The sequence below is a fragment of the Sebastes umbrosus genome, chromosome 15 (assembly GCF_015220745.1).
Source record: "Sebastes umbrosus isolate fSebUmb1 chromosome 15, fSebUmb1.pri, whole genome shotgun sequence".
In the NCBI taxonomy this organism is placed as follows: domain Eukaryota; kingdom Metazoa; phylum Chordata; class Actinopteri; order Perciformes; family Sebastidae; genus Sebastes; species Sebastes umbrosus.
In genome coordinates this window covers 31,095,632-31,115,619 of record NC_051283.1, presented here as the reverse complement: position 1 = coordinate 31,115,619, position 19,988 = coordinate 31,095,632, and the positions used below count along the sequence as shown (strand labels likewise).

Below are 19,988 nucleotides of genomic sequence, written 5' to 3'. Positions count from 1 at the left end.
TGAGTTGTGTTGGTTGGGTCAGATGACATCACACTGATAGTTCCATTGACTGTACTATATCATGCTGTTTAGTAGAGCTACACTGATAAATCACACCTCCATATTATTTGCTGATATCAGCTTATTGCAGATATATGGTATCGGTGTATATATCGGCTGATAAGTAACAAGAAACTGAAGTGCAGAAATGCCAAACTGAGTTTGAGCTCATTCATAAACAGTGTCTCCATCACATAGTTTGTCCTCCAGAGAGCACCAGTTCATTTGTAAACTGTGAAATGTCCCACTGAGTTCTACTGGTCACAAAACAACAACAACTAAGGAATCTGTATCAAGTTTGTCTGTTTATGTTCTGTGTCTCTATTCAAAATACTGTCGGCCCATATGTTGAATATTGATATCAGTGTCGGCCTCAAAAATCCAGCATCGGTCGGGCGATGCTGTTTAAGGATTTGATGTATTAACAGAATCACATTTATTCTTGGACAGATTTGTTAAACATCTTTCAGTGCAGAATATTTAAAGTTCAGCTGAACACAGAAATATGAGCTAGATGCATTCAGACAGGAGAGGACAGTAGAGGACAGCAGAGGACAGTAGAGGACAGTAGAGGACAGCAGAGGACAGCAGAGGAAAGTAGAGGACAGTAGAGGACAGTAGAGGACAGCAGAGGACAGCAGAGGACAGGAGAGGACAGTAGAGGACAGCAGAGGACAGTAGAGGACAGCAGAGGACAGTAGAGGACAGTAGAGGACAGCAGAGGACAGTAGAAGACAGTAGAGGACAGCAGAGGACAGTAGAGGACAGCAGAGGACAGCGGAGGACAGCAGAGGACAGAAGAGGACAGCAGAGGACAGTAGAGGACAGTAGAGGACAGTAGAGGACAGCAGAGGACAGTAGAGGAGAGCAGAGGACAGTAGAGGACAGCAGAGGACAGCAGAGGACAGTAGGGGACAGTAGAGGACAGTAGAGGACAGTAGAGTAGAGGACAGTAGAGACAGACTTCAAACTAATGTGATAATGAGGAGTGTGAACTACTAATGATGCATCCTGAAGAATAAATGACTCCACTAACTGGAAACTAAACTGGACTTTCTCTTCACATTGAGATATCCAGCACTAGATACAAATAAATCAATAAATGATGTCTGCTTTTACAAACTGCTTTCTATCAATGAATGTCAGCTACACAACTGTATGACCTAAATATGAGACTCCTTTATATTTTATTTCAGAATTAAAACAGTTTTCAAGACTAAATCATCAGAAATATTAAAGAGTGTCTGGAACTAAATATATTTATATATTTATTGACTACACAGAGATTATTAGGATGTCTTGTAGTTCTTTTTGATTCTGTGTTCAGAGAAATAACGTTGTTCAGTGATTTATAAAAGTATGATATAAAAACTGAAATCATGACGTTAACTTTCTCTTCCAGTGACTCACTCTCTGAAGTATTTCGACACTGGATCTACTGGAGTCCCAAACTTCCCAGAGTTTGTGTCTGTTGGGTTGGTTGATGAAGTTGTGATAAGTCACTATGACAGTAACACCAGGAGAGAAGAACCAAAACAGGACTGGATGAGAGATGCTGTAGATCCTCAGCACTGGGAGGGACAGACTGAGATCTCTAAGGGTTCCCAGCAGATCTCCAAATCCAACATTGAAGTTGCAAAGCAGCGCTTCAACCAAACTGGAGGTTTGTTCATGTTTCACTTTCTACTGATAAAATGTTGTTTATATTTTCATCCTGTATTTTAGTGAACAGATGTTACCACACACACAGTGTTTCTGTCCATCCCATAATAACCAGCAGAGATGATGAACCCTTTGTCTCCACTAGATTAGATCAGAATCAGTCTACTGAACTGCCCACAGTGAGTTGGTCCATAAGAACTCTGCTGCAGGAACCTGTTTATCACAACAGTTTTACAACCCACAGCTGATAGAGGAACATTACTGCCTGCTGGTTTCTTAAAGTACGGAGCAGGACTGTAAACGGGCCGCAGGCTGCTTCTGCTGGGTCCTCATATGAGAGGAGTAGCAGGAGGTTTTAATAATACTTTTATCAGTTAATAATATTTTTTATTTAATAATAATTCTTGACATTTTACAGTGTAAACAATTTATTGATTAATTTATAGTCATGACATAATCAATAATCACAACAATAATAACTTTTATTCAAATATATGTTAAAACTACAGATTAGATTAGATTACCTTTACATGACCACAGTGTGTCTATGATACAGTATTTAAGTTTTAATTTATCAAACATGTTCTAGATCAGATTTCTCAATATGAGAATTTTCTTCTTTTCTCTGTTTAGTATAATTTAATATTAAATCCTGTTCAGTGTTGTTCAGACAAAAGAATCAATTTGAAGATTTCACTTTAGACTCTGAGAACTTGTGACGGGCATCTTCACTATTTTCTGACATTTTAAAATAAGTAAATGTTTAATCTATTAATCCAATAATAATTGATGATGAAAAGAATAATGAGTTTCAGCCCTAACTATACAGTAGAACTCCAGATTAGATTAGATTAACTCTACTGTACTGACCACAGTGTGTTGGTCCATCCCAGCAGGCAGCATCAAGCCAACATCTGCAGCTGGAAACAGCTGTTGGTTGTCTTGAATGACTGACTGATGGATGGACCAATGAGGACACACAGACTGCCTCCCAGTCTCCATAATGGTCCTGATGGTCTCTGCCTTATTGTGACCAGTTGTAGTAACACAGTGCTGTCCTGGCTGAGCAGCTGGAGTCTAGTGACTCATCCTGGACTGAAAGTGTCCTTCAGTGGAAGCTTCTAGAGCAGCCTCAGGACAGTCTGGTCTGGAGTTTCTCACAGGAAGAGGATGTTGTTGGACTGATCCACTGGCTGCAGGGTCTCAGTGGGTGTAAGGTTCAGTCCAGGATCAGGTTTAATGTGAGTCTGCTAGTCAGGACTCTGTTCCTGCAGCTCACATGAAGCCACAGCACCTTCAGCAGTGGAGAGAAACTGTTGGTCTCAGTGGAGGCACTGTGTCTCTGTGGTAAAAAGAGGATCTGAACTGTGTTAGGATGTCACTCTGTTTCCCAGCAGTCTCTGCCTCTCTGTCTCTCTCCAAGACGTCCACACTGTCCACATGATGATTGGCTGTAAGTGTCTTTCATGGAGCCAATAACAGCAGGAGGTGTAGATCCTCTGTCTTGGTGTCTGTGGATCAGTGTGTCTCTGTGGTAAAGATGTGATATCAACTGATAATAGATGACTGGGCTGTGATCTCACTCTGGTTTAATGCCGTCTCTGTCTCTCTCTCTCAGATGTCCACATTTTCCAGAGGATGATTGGCTGTGAATGGGACGATGAGACTAATGAGGTTAAAGGTTATTTTCAGTATGGTTATGATGGAGAAGACTTCATATCATTTGACCTGAAGACAGAGACATGGGTCGCTCCAAAACAACAGGCTGTCTTCACCAAACACAAGTGGGATAATGACAAAGCTTTGATAGCAGGGTATAAACACTACCTCACCCAGACTTGTCCTGAGTATCTGAAGAAGTATGTGAACTATGGGAGGAGCGTTCTGCTGAGAACAGGTAGAATCACATGACCTGAACAATCTTCATATGTCTCCTCTGTTTCTAAGCAACAGTAACATTACAGTACATGTCACCAACATACAGAGACCCACTGCGTCTCTCTTTACACACATTTCTCTTTCTTTCATTTCCTCTCACCTCTCTCACACTTTGGTATCGACACCAAATAACGTCCCATTGCTCACAGACTACTTGACCAGTAATGAGAATAGTTTGATCCCTGAACAGATACAGGTGTCTGCTAACAATTTATATCTAGTTTTTTTAAGAGCTAAACCTGAACGTGAAAGACACAATTTAGATAAATGTACAAGGAATGCATTTTCCCAAAATTCTGCCTCCCCGGGACGGTTGGGACATCTTGTTCTGGACTAAACAAATATCATTTAAACTGAATAAATGCAGTCTAAATATTAACACCTTATATTTAAAAAGTCTCTGTCCCTACTGTCCCCCTGTCCCTACTGTCCCCGCTCTCCCCTGTGTGTTACGAAGGCATTTAAAACACATCAAACAGGAATGCTAATATTAATATGCAGTAAATAATAATACTGTTGTCTTTACTCTCCAGAGCTTCCCTCAGTGTCTCTCCTCCAGAAGACTCCCTCCTCTCCAGTCAGCTGCCACGCTACAGGTTTCTACCCTGACAGAGCCACACTGTTCTGGAGGAAAGATGGAGAGGACCTTCATGAGGACGTGGACCTCGGAGAGATCCTCCCCAACCACGATGGAACCTTCCAGATGAGTGCTGACCTGAAACTTTCATCAGCTGAAGATCGGACGAGGTACGACTGTGTGTTTCAGCTCTCTGGTGTGGAAGACCTCGTCACCAAACTGGACAAAGCAGTGATCAGGACCAACAGAGGTGAGACTGAGATCAGGAGTGATGGAGATGGCAAACACACATTTAGTTCACTGTCACCTTTGTGAATTAATTTTAGATTTTAGATGCTATAAAGCCTTGTGTAACTGTTTTAATGTGTAGCCACAGTTCAGAGATTCGAGGCGCCTGCTTCATGTGTTCAGGTTGTGACTATTTGTTGTTGTTTTGTGCTCAACAGAGAAAGAGAAGCCCACTGACATGACCGTCCCCATCATCGCTGCAGTGGTTGTTCTTGCTCTCGTCCTCATCGCTGTGATTGGAGTCGTCATTTATAAAAAGAAGAACGGTGAGAAACCCAAACAGAAACATCGTCTCATGTCTTTTCCTCTCTGTTTTGATTTTAGACTTTTAAGTTGATGCTTTTATCCAAACTAATTTCACTTCCCAGCACATCTAAATGTGTTTGAACCAGCAGTCAGTGCTGTAAGGCTCAGAGCCACAGTTTGATGATAATATGACTATAGCATGATGATGGAAGGGAGAGGTGATGGAAGATAAATGATGTCAAACAAAAGGTAGAAGGGATTTATTGATGAGTTTGAGTGAGTAGAAGAGCGGGTCATCACTGGAAACATTAAAGGTGACAAAGTCTGACATCTTCAACTGTGACAACATCAATAATTAGTCTTGTCTTTTTATTTCAGCCAAACGCCCTCCATCTCGTAAGTACAACTTGTTTTTATTCTATTTCCTCTGAGCTGAATCTCTGTAGATTAAAAAGAGTTAGTGGATTTTGTGCTGAAGGACTTCTTCCTGCAGTGTTTGCTGAGGGCTAACAATGTGTTTCTGACCTTACAGCTGTAAACAACGCTGAGGTCTTGGAGGAACTGAATCCAGGATCCTAAATGATGAACACACCAGCCTGCACACAGTGAGTTGCTTCATATGGGACATGAAGCATTCACACCTGTTGTTAAACAAAGCTGCCTTAAACTATGTGCAGAAGGAGCTTCTGTGATTGTTTCTTTATCCGCTGTTAAACTTCTGTGACACGTTGTAGCTGGAAAGAACATCTTTGAGTTTTTCCACAACGAAGGTGAAACTGTTTAATATGACGTGAAGTGAGATTATTAAGAGAAAGACGGAGATGCTTTCAGAAAGCTTCACATCAGCAGCTCAGATAAACTGTCTGTATATTAAAAACTCAAATATGAACCTTTAGAAAAACAGAGACACCAATTTATTAAAATGGTGTTGAACCAAATTAGAATAAACGATTTATACTAACAACATGTTAACACTTCAATGACTGAATCATGGATATCTGAGGTCTACATGAGGCTGTAAATATGTGCTTTTGTTGAACTGAACTCTCCAAACATTTATGGTCAATAGTTTGTTTTCTATTTTATGTATTTTTATTTTCTTTCTGCCTCTTTAGGTTTATGGATACATTCTGCACTGGATCAAGGAGCGGTGCCACATTCTCCTCCCTAAACTGGGAATTCATTGGTTATTCTTCATTCATATCATAAACTGGTGGAATCAGGGTTGGGAATTTATTTGTAGTTGATTGGAATACAAAGAAAACTAATTAGAAAAAAATACAAATATTATCAAACATAAATGGAGACATTAAATTATTTGGATTATTTAGTTTCATTAAAAAAAAAAGTGTCATTTCCTCTGATAAAATATTTGTTTAAATGTTGGTAAATCAAATGAGGATGATTATTTTTGGAGAGAAGTAAAACAATGAAAGCATCACAGAACTCTTCATACATAATAAAGACTAAACAATAAATCCACCATAGTTACAGTTTGATGCTTCTGCTGTTGGGGTTTTCTGCTTAGTGGTAACACAAACGTTAATTTACAGATATAGACACCATAGAAATATTTCTATGATAGACACACACACACATCCACGTACACTCAGGTCTGTCAATATGATGATATATATACCTAGAGATAACAGATAGTCAATACTGCTAATCAATCAGCAGCATCCAGTGATGATCCCCTATGCACACACACACACACACACACACACACACACACACACACACACACACAATAGAAACATCAGTGCAACATTTATTATCCAGTTGTGTAAATAGTTTGTTTGATTATTTCTGAATTTTGAAGATCTTGTTTTTCCAAAGCAAATAATAATCCATGTCTTTGAGGTTTTTCTTAATTAATCAGGAGTGTGTTGTTGTTTCATAATATCTGTTGATCTGTTTTGACACATTAATATATTTTAATGTTAGCTGAGCTTCTAAAGGGTTGTGGGATGTTTGAAGTTTCTCAGCACACTGATAGAAATGTTGTTGTAAATGTAAACAGCGATGCTCAAAATCACGTCTTGTGTTGGGTTAAGTCAGCGGTCAGCAACCTGCGTCTCTTTAGCCCCTCTCCAGTGGCTTTGACAACAAAAATATATATGGAAATGAATAACAGTTATTTTTTAAACATCATTGTTGTAGACCTAAAGTGTGTCTTACATTCTCTAATTTAAAAAAAAATATATATATATGTAGCCTATACACTGAATAAAAATGTCATCACTTCAATCAACTAAAACGTGCATCATAGCCTATGTATGTTTGTCTTCAGCCCGGCGCCTTATCCTCTAATTTTGCTGAACCTTAATAGCTCAATAGGCTCGCTGTCGATTCCAAATCCCAAAGAACAAAAGTCTCTGAGTAATTTAATAGTGCGCGGACAGATTCAACAATAAAACAGTAATATTGAAAGACATCTTCAGAAGAAGCTCACTGCATCTGCTGAATATATTCCAGCAGGAGCTTCCAGCCAAATGTCCTGCGTCTCTTTTGGACTTGTGTCCTCACTGCATTAGACTTAACAGTCTGTGTTTCCTTTGATAGTAAAGGTTGCTGACCCCTGGGTGAACTAGATGAACGTGAATGAAGTTGCTCTGCTGTTTTACTCCTTTTGTACTGTTTTGCTTTTCAATAAATTGGCCAAAATTACAAATGCATGTGTCTTTGTGTGATTCCAGTGGCTGATTGTAGCTACAACTATCTGAATAGTATTCACTATATAGTCACAGAGACTAAATGAACGTGTCTCTGACCTGTAGATGTTAAACTAAAGAGCAGGAAGAGACTAATTATTTGGGCAAACCTGGGATTCTTCACAGATAACTGAAGGCAAGGCAGCTTTATCTGTAGAGCACATTTCAGCAACAGAGCAATTCAAAGTGCTTTACACAAACATTCAAGAACATTGTGACAAAGTGCAAAAGAACATTAAGACATAATTAAAACAGTTATAAAAACATAAAAATGTTTAAGATTAGAAAATAAAAACAAGCATATAATGCTAATAAAAGCTAAAATAGAGAATAACACTTTAGAGTAAAAATTATAATACAGTATAAGATCATTATCTGGTTTAATAAAAGGCAGCAGCAAACAGGAGAGTTTAAAGCTGTGATTTAAAAGAACTCAGAGTTGGAGGTCCTGCAGGTTTCTGGGAGCTTGTTCCAGATATTTGGTGCATAAAAACTGAACGCTGCTTCTGCATGTTTAGTTGTGACTCTGGGGACACTAAGCAGACCTGATCCAGATGACCTGAGAGGTCTGGATGGTTCAGAACACAGCAGAAGATCAGACATGTATTTTGGCCCTGAACCATTTAGTGCTTTGTAAACCAGCAGCAGTATTTTGAAATCAGTTCTCTGAGAGACAGGGAGCCGGTGTAGAGACCTCAGAACTGGACTGATGTGATCCACTTTCTTGGTCTTAGTGAGGACTCTAGCAGCAGCGTTCTGAATCAGCTGCAGCTGTCTGATGGATATTTTAGGAAGACCAGTAAAGACGCCGTTACAGTCGTCAAGTCGGCTGAAGATAAATGCATGGACTAGTTTTTCTAAATCCTGCTGAGACATCAGTCATCTAGTTCTTGCTCTATTCTTCCGGTGATAGAAGGCTGTCTTTGTAATTGTCTTAATGTGGCTGTTAAAACTCAGGTCAGAGTCCATGACTACACCAAGAGTTCTGGCTTGGTCCGAGCATTTTAACATTAACTGAAGGCAGAACTGAAACTTTTGAACTGAAGGGAGAATTTTACTTTTCACATGACAAGAAAACAAATGAGATGATTTAGTTTGACCACCTTTTACATTCTCTCTCTCTCTCTTGTGTGGTTTTCTGCTTTCTCTAATAAGAAAGGTCTTAACATGTTATTTGTATGTATATATATAAATACAGTATATACTGTGTATATACAGTATATATTCTTTTATTGATAGACTTGGCAGATCCACTCCACTCAGCTATTCTTCCGGCTGCACGCTGCACTGGTTTTCCCCTGTTAAAACCTGTTGCACTGAAATCTACCCGGCAACTGATGACATTACAACAGTCAGGAAATTCTGTGGCTCCTCAGTATCTTTCTAACTAGATGCAATGTGCTGTAGGTTATACTGTACCTACTGTAATAAATACCCCAAATACATACTTTATGTCATTAAAATAGCTGAGATAACAACATTTTGTGCAGCCTTTGCTTTTTAATATTTTTTTTTTAAATCATATCATTAACTGCTAGCCCTCTGTGACCTCCAAAGGTTAACTTCACAAACAGATCCTCATAGATGATTGGCCTTTTTTCATTAACACTTATATACCTCCACGGGTAAAACCTGTGTGGCTGAGTTCTGCACGGAAACAGATGAGCTATTTCGTGTTGCATTACTTACCTGTATTATACTTTAAACTATAATAAACCATATTTAAATATACTAAAGTACTATTAAGTGATATAACACAGTTCAGTGTACATATGGATATGTTAGTAGGATACTGTAACATCTGTTGATCTGTTTTGACACATTAATATATTGTAATTTTTAGCTGATCTTCTAAAGGGTTGTGGGATGTTTGAAGCTTCTCAGCACACTGATAGAAATGTTCTTGTAAATATTTCCTGTTTGTATTTTTGGGACAAGAGACAATTTCTCTCTTAGTTTTATAAACGTAAAGAAATTGAACAGCGATGCTCAAAATCCCGTCTTGTGTTGGGTTAAGTAGATGAACGTTGAATGAAGTTGCTCTGCTGTTTCACTCCTTTTGTACTGTTTTGCTTTTCAATAAAATCCCCAATATTCCAAAGTTCTGTCTTTTTGTGATTCCATATATATGCTCACACATCTGTGACTGTAGCTACAATAATATGAATATTGTAGCTGTGGGCGTCAATATTTGATTTCTATCACAGAGACATAATTATTTTAATCAAAGGAAATGTAAAATAGATCAAGAATAGAAGATATGACAATATGTTTTGATTTGTTTTATAAACACAGACATGAAACTCTCCAGATAACACTAATGATCTGGAACAGGCAGAAGCAGTGAGTCCCAATGAACCTACCCACAATGCAACTTGATTAACTCCTTTTTAATGTCTCTCTGCTGAACCCTGCTGTTTTTTATTTCTGGTCGGCTATGAGGCCTTTTCAGGACTCAGTAACGGGGTTAGAGCTCCTCCACTGGCCAGAAACAGCACAACCCTCTGGAGCATTTCTCGTAAATCCCCTGATGAGTCTGTTAGGTTTCGTTTCTGTGTTGTTTGACAGAGATCCAGCATGATCTGCATATTGTGGCATACACAGTAACATGGTTGTTATTTTGGTCCCTGCCAGGCCATCGCAGCTTCTTGTCTTCTTCGTTTTGCCACATTCCTCTGGTGTTGAAGAAACAACATCAAACATGATCATCAGTAAAACTTCAATGATGTGAGACTGAAAAGTCATACATAAAGGGTGAACAATTGGCTTTAAATCTACAAGAAACTGCACCTAAAGGAAAATAACCCTTGTATCTGGTGAATATATCAAAAGGAAATGAGTTGTATTTATCTTTTTCTTTAAAAAGTTGCATGTTAAAAGCACATAAAAACACCCAAGTATTGCTCTCTGGATATGAGGGCCATGACCTTGATGTGTTGTATTAAATAGAGTGATGGTCGGTAAAACACAGTTTGTATGTGTAGACTGTATGTGTGAGTGTTCTGGTCCATTCATTGTTTCTGTTTTACTTGTCCTCATCTGACCTCTGTTCTCACAGACGGGATTCTACTCCTGAAAGGTTGTAGCCTCACATTAAACTGTTTGTCATATCTCAAAGGTGCTTCATTTTATCATTCCAATTTTTCACGACTTTATAAATCAATTTCCCCCAATGCCTTCATATCATTGTTTTAATTAGTGCTTTTTAAAAAAAATACCACTATTCCACCTGCAGTTTTAAGAGATTGAACTAAATTATTTATTGAGTTCTAAAATAAAAATTATATATATATATAAAATAATGTTTTTTTTTTCTTCAGATGACATTAATTACATAATTTTTAATAAAATGTATGAAGCATTTTATGGGTCCAAACACAGGAGTAACATCGTGGTGAATTTCTCTTCTCGGTGTTTCTTTATGTGAACAAAATGAGGAAAGTTATTTTCCTGCTGTGCCTCTGCCACGCTGCATCCGCAGGTAAAATTTACTAAACACGATTAGTAGTTATAATAACTTTACTGTAAGTCACTTTGAAGAGCTTCATTAACACCACTTTAAGGCAGAAATGAAAACACCATCAGTCTTTTTTTATTAACGAGTTTATTTATAATAATTGAGATACATTCATTCATAATTTTTCATCAGGTAATAATAATATATTGTAGTCATATATTTAACCTAGATCTTATTTTACACGTTGTTTAACCCCATGTTCTAGATACTTACATTTTATTGTCTTTTTACATGTTTATTTATTTTATGATTGTATATTATCTGTAGTGGGTGGTGTATTTGTATTGTTTGTTATATTGTGTTTTATGGTATTGTGAAGTACATTTTTGTAGGAGCCATGTATTTCTTTGTGGTATTGTATTTGTGTAATATGCCTCCAGGCACTAGGGGGTGTAAGAGAGTCGCTTTTTAAGTTGTTAGAGCTCACAGTAATAATGAAACAAGGTGCTTTGGAGCTTTGCATATTGTATGTCTAAACAACATTTACCAATTAGCAGCCAGTAGCAGCTAAAAGTGTTGGACTTTTGTCACCATAGTTTTCTTAAAAATTAGCTTCTTGTCCTCTGGGAATTGGTACTAATGTAAAAAAAATAAGAAAAAGATTTGGAAAATTCCATTTAAAAAACCTGATATAATTTGATTAACTTAATTATTTAAAAAAAAAAATATTTAAGAAAAATAATATTATTCACAGATATTTACCACAGAGCATTTTGACTTTTCTTCACCCCCCACTGCCTAGATAAAGGCGTATAATAATATATATACACAGGGAATGATGGTTCAAAATTAAGATTTAAAATAAATGAATAAATACATAAAATAATGTAAATAACCAAAAGCTAAAATAAATAAATAAAGAATTAAAAGAAGCCAGCAAACACATAATTAATAAAATAAAACATACATACAGATTAATTAATTTAACATTTTGCATAGGAAAAGATATAAATAAATGATATTTAGAGAATAATTAGACAACACAGAAAAACACACATAATCAATAACAACCTACTGAACATTCATATCATCATGTATTTATTGTCTTCAGTGATATAATATTTCATATAGTATATTATTCTATCTAATAATGCTTTAACGTAGTACCTCCATACTGAGTTGTGTTGGTTGGGTCAGATTACATCACACTGATAGTTCCATTGACTGTACTATATCATGCTGTTTAGTAGAGCTACACTGATAAATCACACCTCCATATTATTTGCTGATATCAGCTTATTGCAGATATATGGTATCGGTGTATATATCGGCTGATAAGTAACAAGAAACTGAAGTGCAGAAATGCCAAACTGAGTTTGAGCTCATTCATAAACAGTGTCTCCATCACATAGTTTGTCCTCCAGAGAGCACCAGTTCATTTGTAAACTGTGAAATGTCCCACTGAGTTCTACTGGTCACAAAACAACAACAACTAAGGAATCTGTATCAAGTTTGTCTGTTTATGTTCTGTGTCTCTATTCAAAATACTGTCGGCCCATATGTTGAATATTGATAACAGTGTCGGCCTCAAAAATCCAGCATCGGTCGGGCGATGCTGTTTAAGGATTTGATGTATTAACAGAATCACATTTATTCTTGGACAGATTTGTTAAACATCTTTCAGTGCAGAATATTTAAAGTTCAGCTGAACACAGAAATATGAGCTAGATGCATTCAGACAGCAGAGGACAGTAGAGGACAGTAGAGGACAGCAGAGGACAGCAGAGGACAGCAGAGTAGAGGACAGTAGAGGACAGCAGAGGACAGCAGAGGACAGAAGAGGACAGCAGAGGACAGTAGAGGACAGAAGAGGACAGCAGAGGACAGTAGAGGACAGTAGAGGACAGCAGAGGACAGTGGAGGACAGTAGAGGACAGTAGAGGACAGTAGAGGACAGCAGAGGACAGTAGAGGACAGTAGAGGACAGCAGAGGACAGCAGAGGACAGCAGAGGACAGTAGAGACAGACTTCAAACTAATGTGATAATGAGGAGTGTGAACTACTAATGATGCATCCTGAAGAATAAATGACTCCACTAACTGGAAACTAAACTGGACTTTCTCTTCACATTGAGATATCCAGCACTAGATACAAATAAATCAATAAATGATGTCTGTTTTTACAAACTGCTTTCTATCAATGAATGTCAGCTACACAACTGTATGACCTAAATATGAGACTCCTTTTATATTTTATTTCAGAATTAAAACAGTTTTCAAGACTAAATCATCAGAAATATTAAAGAGTGTCTGGAACTAAATATATTTATATATTTATTGACTACACAGAGATTATTAGGATGTCTTGTAGTTCTTTTTGATTCTGTGTTCAGAGAAATAACGTTGTTCAGTGATTTATAAAAGTATGATATAAAAACTGAAATCATGACGTTAACTTTCTCTTCCAGTGACTCACTCTCTGAAGTATTTCCTCACTGGATCTACTGGAGTCCCAAACTTCCCAGAGTTTGTGGCTGTTGGGTTGGTTGATGAACTTGAGATTAGTCACTATGACAGTAACACCAGGAGAGCAGAACCCAAACAGGACTGGATGAACAACTTCACAGAAGATGATCCTCAGTACTTGGAGACACAGACTGGGTACTGTAAGGGTGCCCAGCAGCTCTTCAAAGTCAACCTTGAAGTTGCAAAGCAGCGCTTCAACCAAACTGGAGGTTTGTTCATGTTTCACTTTCTACTGATAAAATGTTGTTTATATTTTCATCCTGTATTTTAGTGAACAGATGTTACCACACACACAGTGTTTCTGTCCATCCCATAATAACCAGCAGAGATGATGAACCCTTTGTCTCCACTAGATTAGATCAGAATCAGTCTACTGAACTGCCCACAGTGAGTTGGTCCATAAGAACTCTGCTGCAGGAACCTGTTTATCACAACAGTTTTACAACCCACAGCTGATAGAGGAACATTACTGCCTGCTGGTTTCTTAAAGTACGGAGCAGGACTGTAAACGGGCCGCAGGCTGCTTCTGCTGGGTCCTCATATGAGAGGAGTAGCAGGAGGTTTTAATAATACTTTTATCATTTAATAATATTTTTAATTTAATTATAATTCTTGACATTTTACAGTGTAAACGATTTATTGATTAATTTATAGTCATGACATAATCAATAATCACAACAATAATAACTTTTATTCAAATGTATGTTAAAACTAAAGATTAGATTAGATTACCTTTACATGACCACAGTGTGTCTATGATACAGTATTTAGTGTTTAATTTATCAAACATGTTCTAGTTCAGGTTTCTCAATATGAGAATTTTCTTCTTTTCTCTGTTTAATATCATTTTATATTAAATCCTGTTCAGTGTTGTTCAGACAAAAGAATCAATTTGAAGATTTCACTTTAGACTCTGAGAACTTGTGACGGGCATCTTCTCTATTTTCTGACATTTTAAAATAAGTAAATGTTTAATCTATTAATCCAATAATAATTGATGATGAAAAGAATAATGCGTTTCAGCCCTAACTATACAGTAGAACTCCAGATTAGATTAGATTAACTCTACTGTACTGACCACAGTGTGTTGGTCCATCCCAGCAGGCAGCATCAAGCCAACATCTGCAGCTGGAAACAGCTGTTGGTTGTCTTGAATGACTGACTGATGGATGGACCAATCAGGACACACAGACTGCCTCCCAGTCTCCATAATGGTCCTGATGGTCTGTGCCTTATTGTGACCAGTTGTAGTAACACAGTGCTGTCCTGGCTGAGCAGCTGGAGTCTAGTGACTCATCCTTGACTGAAAGTGTCCTTCAGTGGAAGCTTCTAGAGCAGCCTCAGGACAGTCTGGTCTGGAGTTTGTCACAGGAAGAGGATGTTGTTGGACTGATCCACTGGCTGCAGGGTCTCAGTGGGTGTAAGGTTCAGTCCAGGATCAGGTTTAATGTGAGTCTGCTAGTCAGGACTCTGTTCCTGCAGCTCACATGAAGCCACAGCACCTTCAGCAGTGGAGAGAAACTGTTGGTCTCAGTGGAGGCACTGTGTCTCTGTGGTAAAAAGAGGATCTGAACTGTGTTAGGATGTCACTCTGTTTCCCAGCAGTCTCTGCCTCTCTGTCTCTCTCCAAGACGTCCACACTGTCCACATGATGATTGGCTGTAAGTGTCTTTCATGGAGCCAATAACAGCAGGAGGTGTAGATCCTCTGTCTTGGTGTCTGTGGATCAGTGTGTCTCTGTGGTAAAGATGTGATATCAACTGATAATAGATGACTGGGCTGTGATCTCACTCTGGTTTAATGCCGTCTCTGTCTCTCTCTCTCAGATGTCCACATTGTCCAGAGGATGTACGGCTGTGAATGGGACGATGTGACTGAGGAGGTTAAAGGTTATAATCAGTATGGTTATAATGGAGAAGACTTCATATCATTGGACCTGGAGACAGAGACATGGGTCGCTCCAAAACAACAGGCTGTCATCACCAAACACAAGTGGGATAATGACAAAGCTTGGATGGCACAGACTAAACACTACCTCACCAAGATTTGTCCTGAGTGGCTGAAGAAGTATGTGAACTATGGGAGGAGCGTTCTGCTGAGAACAGGTAGAATCACATGACCTGAACAATCTTCATATGTCTCCTCTGTTTCTAAGCAACAGTAACATTACAGTACATGTCACCAACATACAGAGACCCACTGCGTCTCTCTTTACACACATTTCTCTTTCTTTCATTTCCTCTCACCTCTCTCACACTTTGGTATCGACACCAAATAACGTCCCATTGCTCACAGACTACTTGACCAGTAATGAGAATAGTTTGATCCCTGAACAGATACAGGTGTCTGCTAACAATTCATATCAAGTTTCTTTTAGATCTAAACCCGAACGTGAAAGACACAATTTAGATAAATGTACAAGGAGTGCATTTTCACAAAATTCTGCCTCCCCGGGACGGTTGGGATATCTTGTTCTGGACTAAACAAATATCATTTAAATTGAATAAATGCAGTCTAAATATTAACACCTTATATTTAAAAAGTCTCTGTCCCTACTGTCCCCCTGTCCCAACCGACCCCGCTCTCCCCTATGTGTTACGAAGGCATTTAAAACACATCAAACAGGAATGCTAATATTAATATGCAGTAAATAATAATACTGTTGTCTTTACTCTCCAGAGCTTCCCTCAGTGTCTCTCCTCCAGAAGACTCCCTCCTCTCCAGTCAGCTGCCACGCTACAGGTTTCTACCCTGACAGAGCCACACTGTTCTGGAGGAAAGATGGAGAGGACCTTCATGAGGACGTGGACCTCGGAGAGATCCTCCCCAACCACGATGGAACCTTCCAGATGAGTGCTGACCTGAAACTTTCATCAGTCCCACCTGAAGACTGGAGGAGGTACGACTGTGTGTTTCAGCTCTCTGGTGTGACGGACGACCTCGTCACCAGACTGGACAAAGTCAGGACCAACAGAGGTGAGACTGAGATCAGGAGTGATGGAGATGGCAAACACACATTTAGTTCACTGTCACTGTCCTGCAGTTCATGTAGTTTTATGTGGATGGGAAGTTGTGTTGTTGTCACTTTCTATCATCTAGTTTTTATATATCATTTGAAGGTTTAGATCAGTATTAAACCAATGCACGTGCTCCTCTGGACCCGGAGTTATTACCACCATTTCTGTTGTGCTGCCTGTCCACTGTTTACTTAGCTTTGATTAATATAGAAACATATCAATAATCAAACAGACAAAACACAATTTCGTTGTCTTATGGATGTTCTTCTCTTCTAACCTGCTTCATGTGTTCAGGTTGTGACTATTTGTTGTTGTTTTGTGCTCAACAGAGAAGCCCACTGACATGACCGTCCTCATCATCGCTGCAGTGGTTGTTCTTGCTCTCGTCCTCATCGCTGTGATTATTTATAGAGTCTTCTTTTATAAGAAGAAGGACGGTGAGAAACCCAAACAGAAACATCGTCTCTTGTCTTTTCCTCTCTGTTTTGATTTTAGACTTTTAAGTTGATGCTTTTATCCAAACTAATTTCACTTCCCAGCACATCTAAATGTGTTTGAACCAGCAGTCAGTGCTGTAAGGCTCAGAGCCACAGTTTGATGATAATATGACTATAGCATGATGATGGAAGGGAGAGGTGATGGAAGATAAATGATGTCAAACAAAAGGTAGAAAGGATTTATTTATGAGTTTGAGTGAGTAGAAGAGCGGGTCATCACTGGAAACATTAAAGGAGACAAAGTCTGACATCTTCAACTGTGACAACATCAATAATTAGTCTTGTCTTTTTATTTCAGCCAAACGCCCTCCATCTCGTAAGTACAACTTGTTTTTATTCTATTTCCTCTGAGCTGAATCTCTGTAGATTAAAACGAGTTAGTGTATTTTGTGCTGAAGGACTTCTTCCTGCAGTGTTTGCTGAGGGCTAACAATGTGTTTCTGACCTTACAGCTGTAAACAACGCTGAGGTCTTGGAGGAACTGAATCCAGGATCCTAAATGATGAACACACCAGCCTGCACACAGTGAGTTGCTTCATATGGGACATGAAGCATTCACACCTGTTGTTAAACAAAGCTGCCTTAAACTATGTGCAGAAGGAGCTTCTGTGATTGTTTCTTTATCCGCTGTAAAACTTCTGTGACACGTTGTAGCTGGAAAGAACATCTTTGAGTTTCTCCACAACGAAGGTGAAACTGTTTAATATGACGTGAAGTGAGATTATTAAGAGAAAGACGGAGATGCTTTCAGAAAGCTTCACATCAGCAGCTCAGATAAACTGTCTGTAGATTAAAAACTCAAATATTAACCTTTAGAAAAACAGAGACACCAATTTATTAAAATGGTGTCGAACCAAATTAAAATAAATGATTTATACTAACAACATGTTAACACTTCAATGACTGAATCATGGATCTCTGAGGTCTACATGAGGCTGTAAATATGTGCTTTTGTTGAACTGAACTCTCCAAACATTTATGGTCAATAGTTTTGTTTTCTATTTTATATATTTTTATTTTCTTTTTGCCTCTTTAGGTTTATGGATACAATAAATAAGGGAATTAATAGAAAGATTAATAAATAAAGAAGCAAATTAAAACATAAATATCAACTTATTTCACATATCAATTCATTAAAGGGACTGTTTGTAACTTCTTACACGTATAAATCATCCAGATCGGTTCCCCATGCGCGCTCGCATATGCGCTGTTCAGACTCAGACTTCATCACAAACTACACGGAAGCACCAAAACTACAAAGTTCTTTCTAGTGAAGCCCGTCTGTTAAACAGTGTTGGCCGTGGTCGGAGGATGCGGGGGAGACCGTAGCTTTGGTCTCCAGGACCGGAGTCTCTGCTGTACTCTGCTCCTCTGCCTGCCTTCACTCACACACCGCGCGCGTTCTCGCTGTTTCGCTCCACTCTCACGTGCATGTGCTCACACTCCACACTGCAGAAGAGTTAGTTTAGCTCTGAGAATATCTAGTGAATGTACAGTGGACGTTTGTGCAGAAATAACTGCTGCAGCTCCTCCAGACCAACAGAGGTTTCCCGTGTCTTGTGAAGTGACGGGGCTCCGCAGAGAGAAACGTTATCGTCTCCGACCAAAACTCCGGCGTCTCCCCCGTTCCCTCCGGCCGCGGTCGGGAGGCTGAGGCGGGAAAAGCCAACACTAGGATCAGCATTGATTCATGGAAAGACCTTGGTCTGGTCAGCTAACATTACTGCCAAGCAGCTGAAATATAGAGTGATATTGTGCTTTTAGCTGACGTGTGTCGCCTCACTGTTTTGAGCGATGCTCGTTCAGGTATATTTAGAGCGAGCAAGCGCGAGCCCGACTGCTGACTTTCGTTGACTTAACGGCCACAGGTGTCGCTGTTAACAAGCATTTCTGATTCTTACAAACAGTCCCTTTTATGAAAAAAAAGTCATAGTATACTATGTCTAAAAAAATATTAAAAAGTCATAGTATAGTATGTTGAAAATATTCATAGTATAGTATGTCGATAAAAGTCATAGCATAACATGTTGTAAAAAGTCATACATGTCATAATATAACATGTCTAAAAAAAGTCATAGTCATAAATATAACATGTCGGAAGAATCATCAGAAAGGCATGGTATAGTATATAAAAATATTCATAGTATAACGTGGAAAAAATCATGAAACAATGTGTATAGTAAGACTGACCCAAATGTTCTGAAGCGTCGACATCCAAATCAGAATTTTTTAATTTTTTGCATGCATTAACCTAAAAATCCCAAATGACACAGACAGGTCTATTATTCTATATGATGGCATTACAGTCTATTCATGTATTCATTTGTTTATTAAGCTAACTGGCTGCAAGCTGTAATGTCATATGTAACAGACAGAGTGGTATCAACCTTCTCATCTAACTCTATTTCCTTAAATTAACAGCTGGATTACCGCGTGCCTCTAAACTCACCTGACACTGAGATACAGTCCAGCGCCGGAGTCCACGACACTCTGACGTCATCCAGGTTGCAGCGACGTGATTGGACGTCCAGCTGAGCCCGACTCACAGCTCCTCCTGGGTTTTCTCAGTCTGACAACGCTGCAGGTGGACGGAGCTGCCGAAGCGTCTGTCCACCAGAGGACAGATTCACATGAAGACGCTGGTGGAGGGGACAACTGAGGAGCAGCAGATGTCCGAGTGTTGGCGATGTGAACGTTCCCGTTACAGCAGCCGGCGAGGAAGACAGAGTCGCTCACACAGTGTAAAGACCTCAGACGACCTGCTGTGTCCGTCTGTGTTGGGACGAAAGGACAAGAACTGCTATGAAATAATATGACTATCTTTGACTTTATTATCATGTAACATAGATATTTTATATTACATATTTATTGATACATCTAAATATTTGTCTTCCATCAAGTGGTCTTTTTATTTCTGCAGTTTGGTATGATGGTCCCTTAAAGTCACTGAGCTTCAGTTAACCATGATTATGGATGTCGTCATCAACATCAATATAAGAAACCAATTAATAAAGGCTTTTATACAGTT

At 38.8% G+C, this 19,988-nt stretch overlaps 2 protein-coding genes and 1 long non-coding RNA gene across 9 annotated transcripts in view; 2 read left to right on the top strand and 1 right to left on the bottom strand.

Moving 5' to 3' along the window:
* The window catches only part of LOC119503168, an 11,606-nt gene extending 4,452 nt beyond the window's left edge, over positions 1–7,154 (bottom strand). The window contains exons 1-2 of the long non-coding RNA XR_005210255.1: positions 6,901–7,154; positions 3,848–3,856 (exon numbers count right to left, since the gene is read on the bottom strand). This is a non-coding gene — a long non-coding RNA (uncharacterized LOC119503168). The remainder of the gene's footprint in view (positions 1–3,847; positions 3,857–6,900) is intronic.
* Positions 1–15,207, top strand: part of LOC119503111 (class I histocompatibility antigen, F10 alpha chain-like) — a 26,471-nt gene extending 11,264 nt beyond the window's left edge. The window contains exons 2-8 of one of the 7 annotated variants that reach the window (XM_037794692.1): positions 1,442–1,702; positions 3,320–3,598; positions 4,173–4,466; positions 4,669–4,770; positions 5,129–5,146; positions 5,283–5,355; positions 5,866–7,424. In XM_037794692.1, coding sequence (XP_037650620.1) covers positions 1,442–1,702; positions 3,320–3,598; positions 4,173–4,466; positions 4,669–4,770; positions 5,129–5,146; positions 5,283–5,329 — 1,001 coding nt within the window. In that variant the 3' untranslated portion in view covers positions 5,330–5,355; positions 5,866–7,424. The other 6 variants (XR_005210244.1, XR_005210245.1, XM_037794690.1 and 3 more) reach the window with 6 other exon arrangements.
* LOC119503123 (BOLA class I histocompatibility antigen, alpha chain BL3-7-like) overlaps positions 1–19,988 on the top strand; it is a 21,335-nt gene extending 1,347 nt beyond the window's left edge. Inside the window, exons 2-9 of the mRNA XM_037794720.1 lie at positions 10,853–10,945; positions 13,389–13,655; positions 15,273–15,551; positions 16,126–16,422; positions 16,793–16,900; positions 17,259–17,276; positions 17,413–17,485; positions 19,382–19,988. Coding sequence (XP_037650648.1) covers positions 10,897–10,945; positions 13,389–13,655; positions 15,273–15,551; positions 16,126–16,422; positions 16,793–16,900; positions 17,259–17,276; positions 17,413–17,459 — 1,065 coding nt within the window. The 5' untranslated portion in view covers positions 10,853–10,896 and the 3' untranslated portion in view covers positions 17,460–17,485; positions 19,382–19,988. The remainder of the gene's footprint in view (positions 1–10,852; positions 10,946–13,388; positions 13,656–15,272; positions 15,552–16,125; positions 16,423–16,792; positions 16,901–17,258; positions 17,277–17,412; positions 17,486–19,381) is intronic.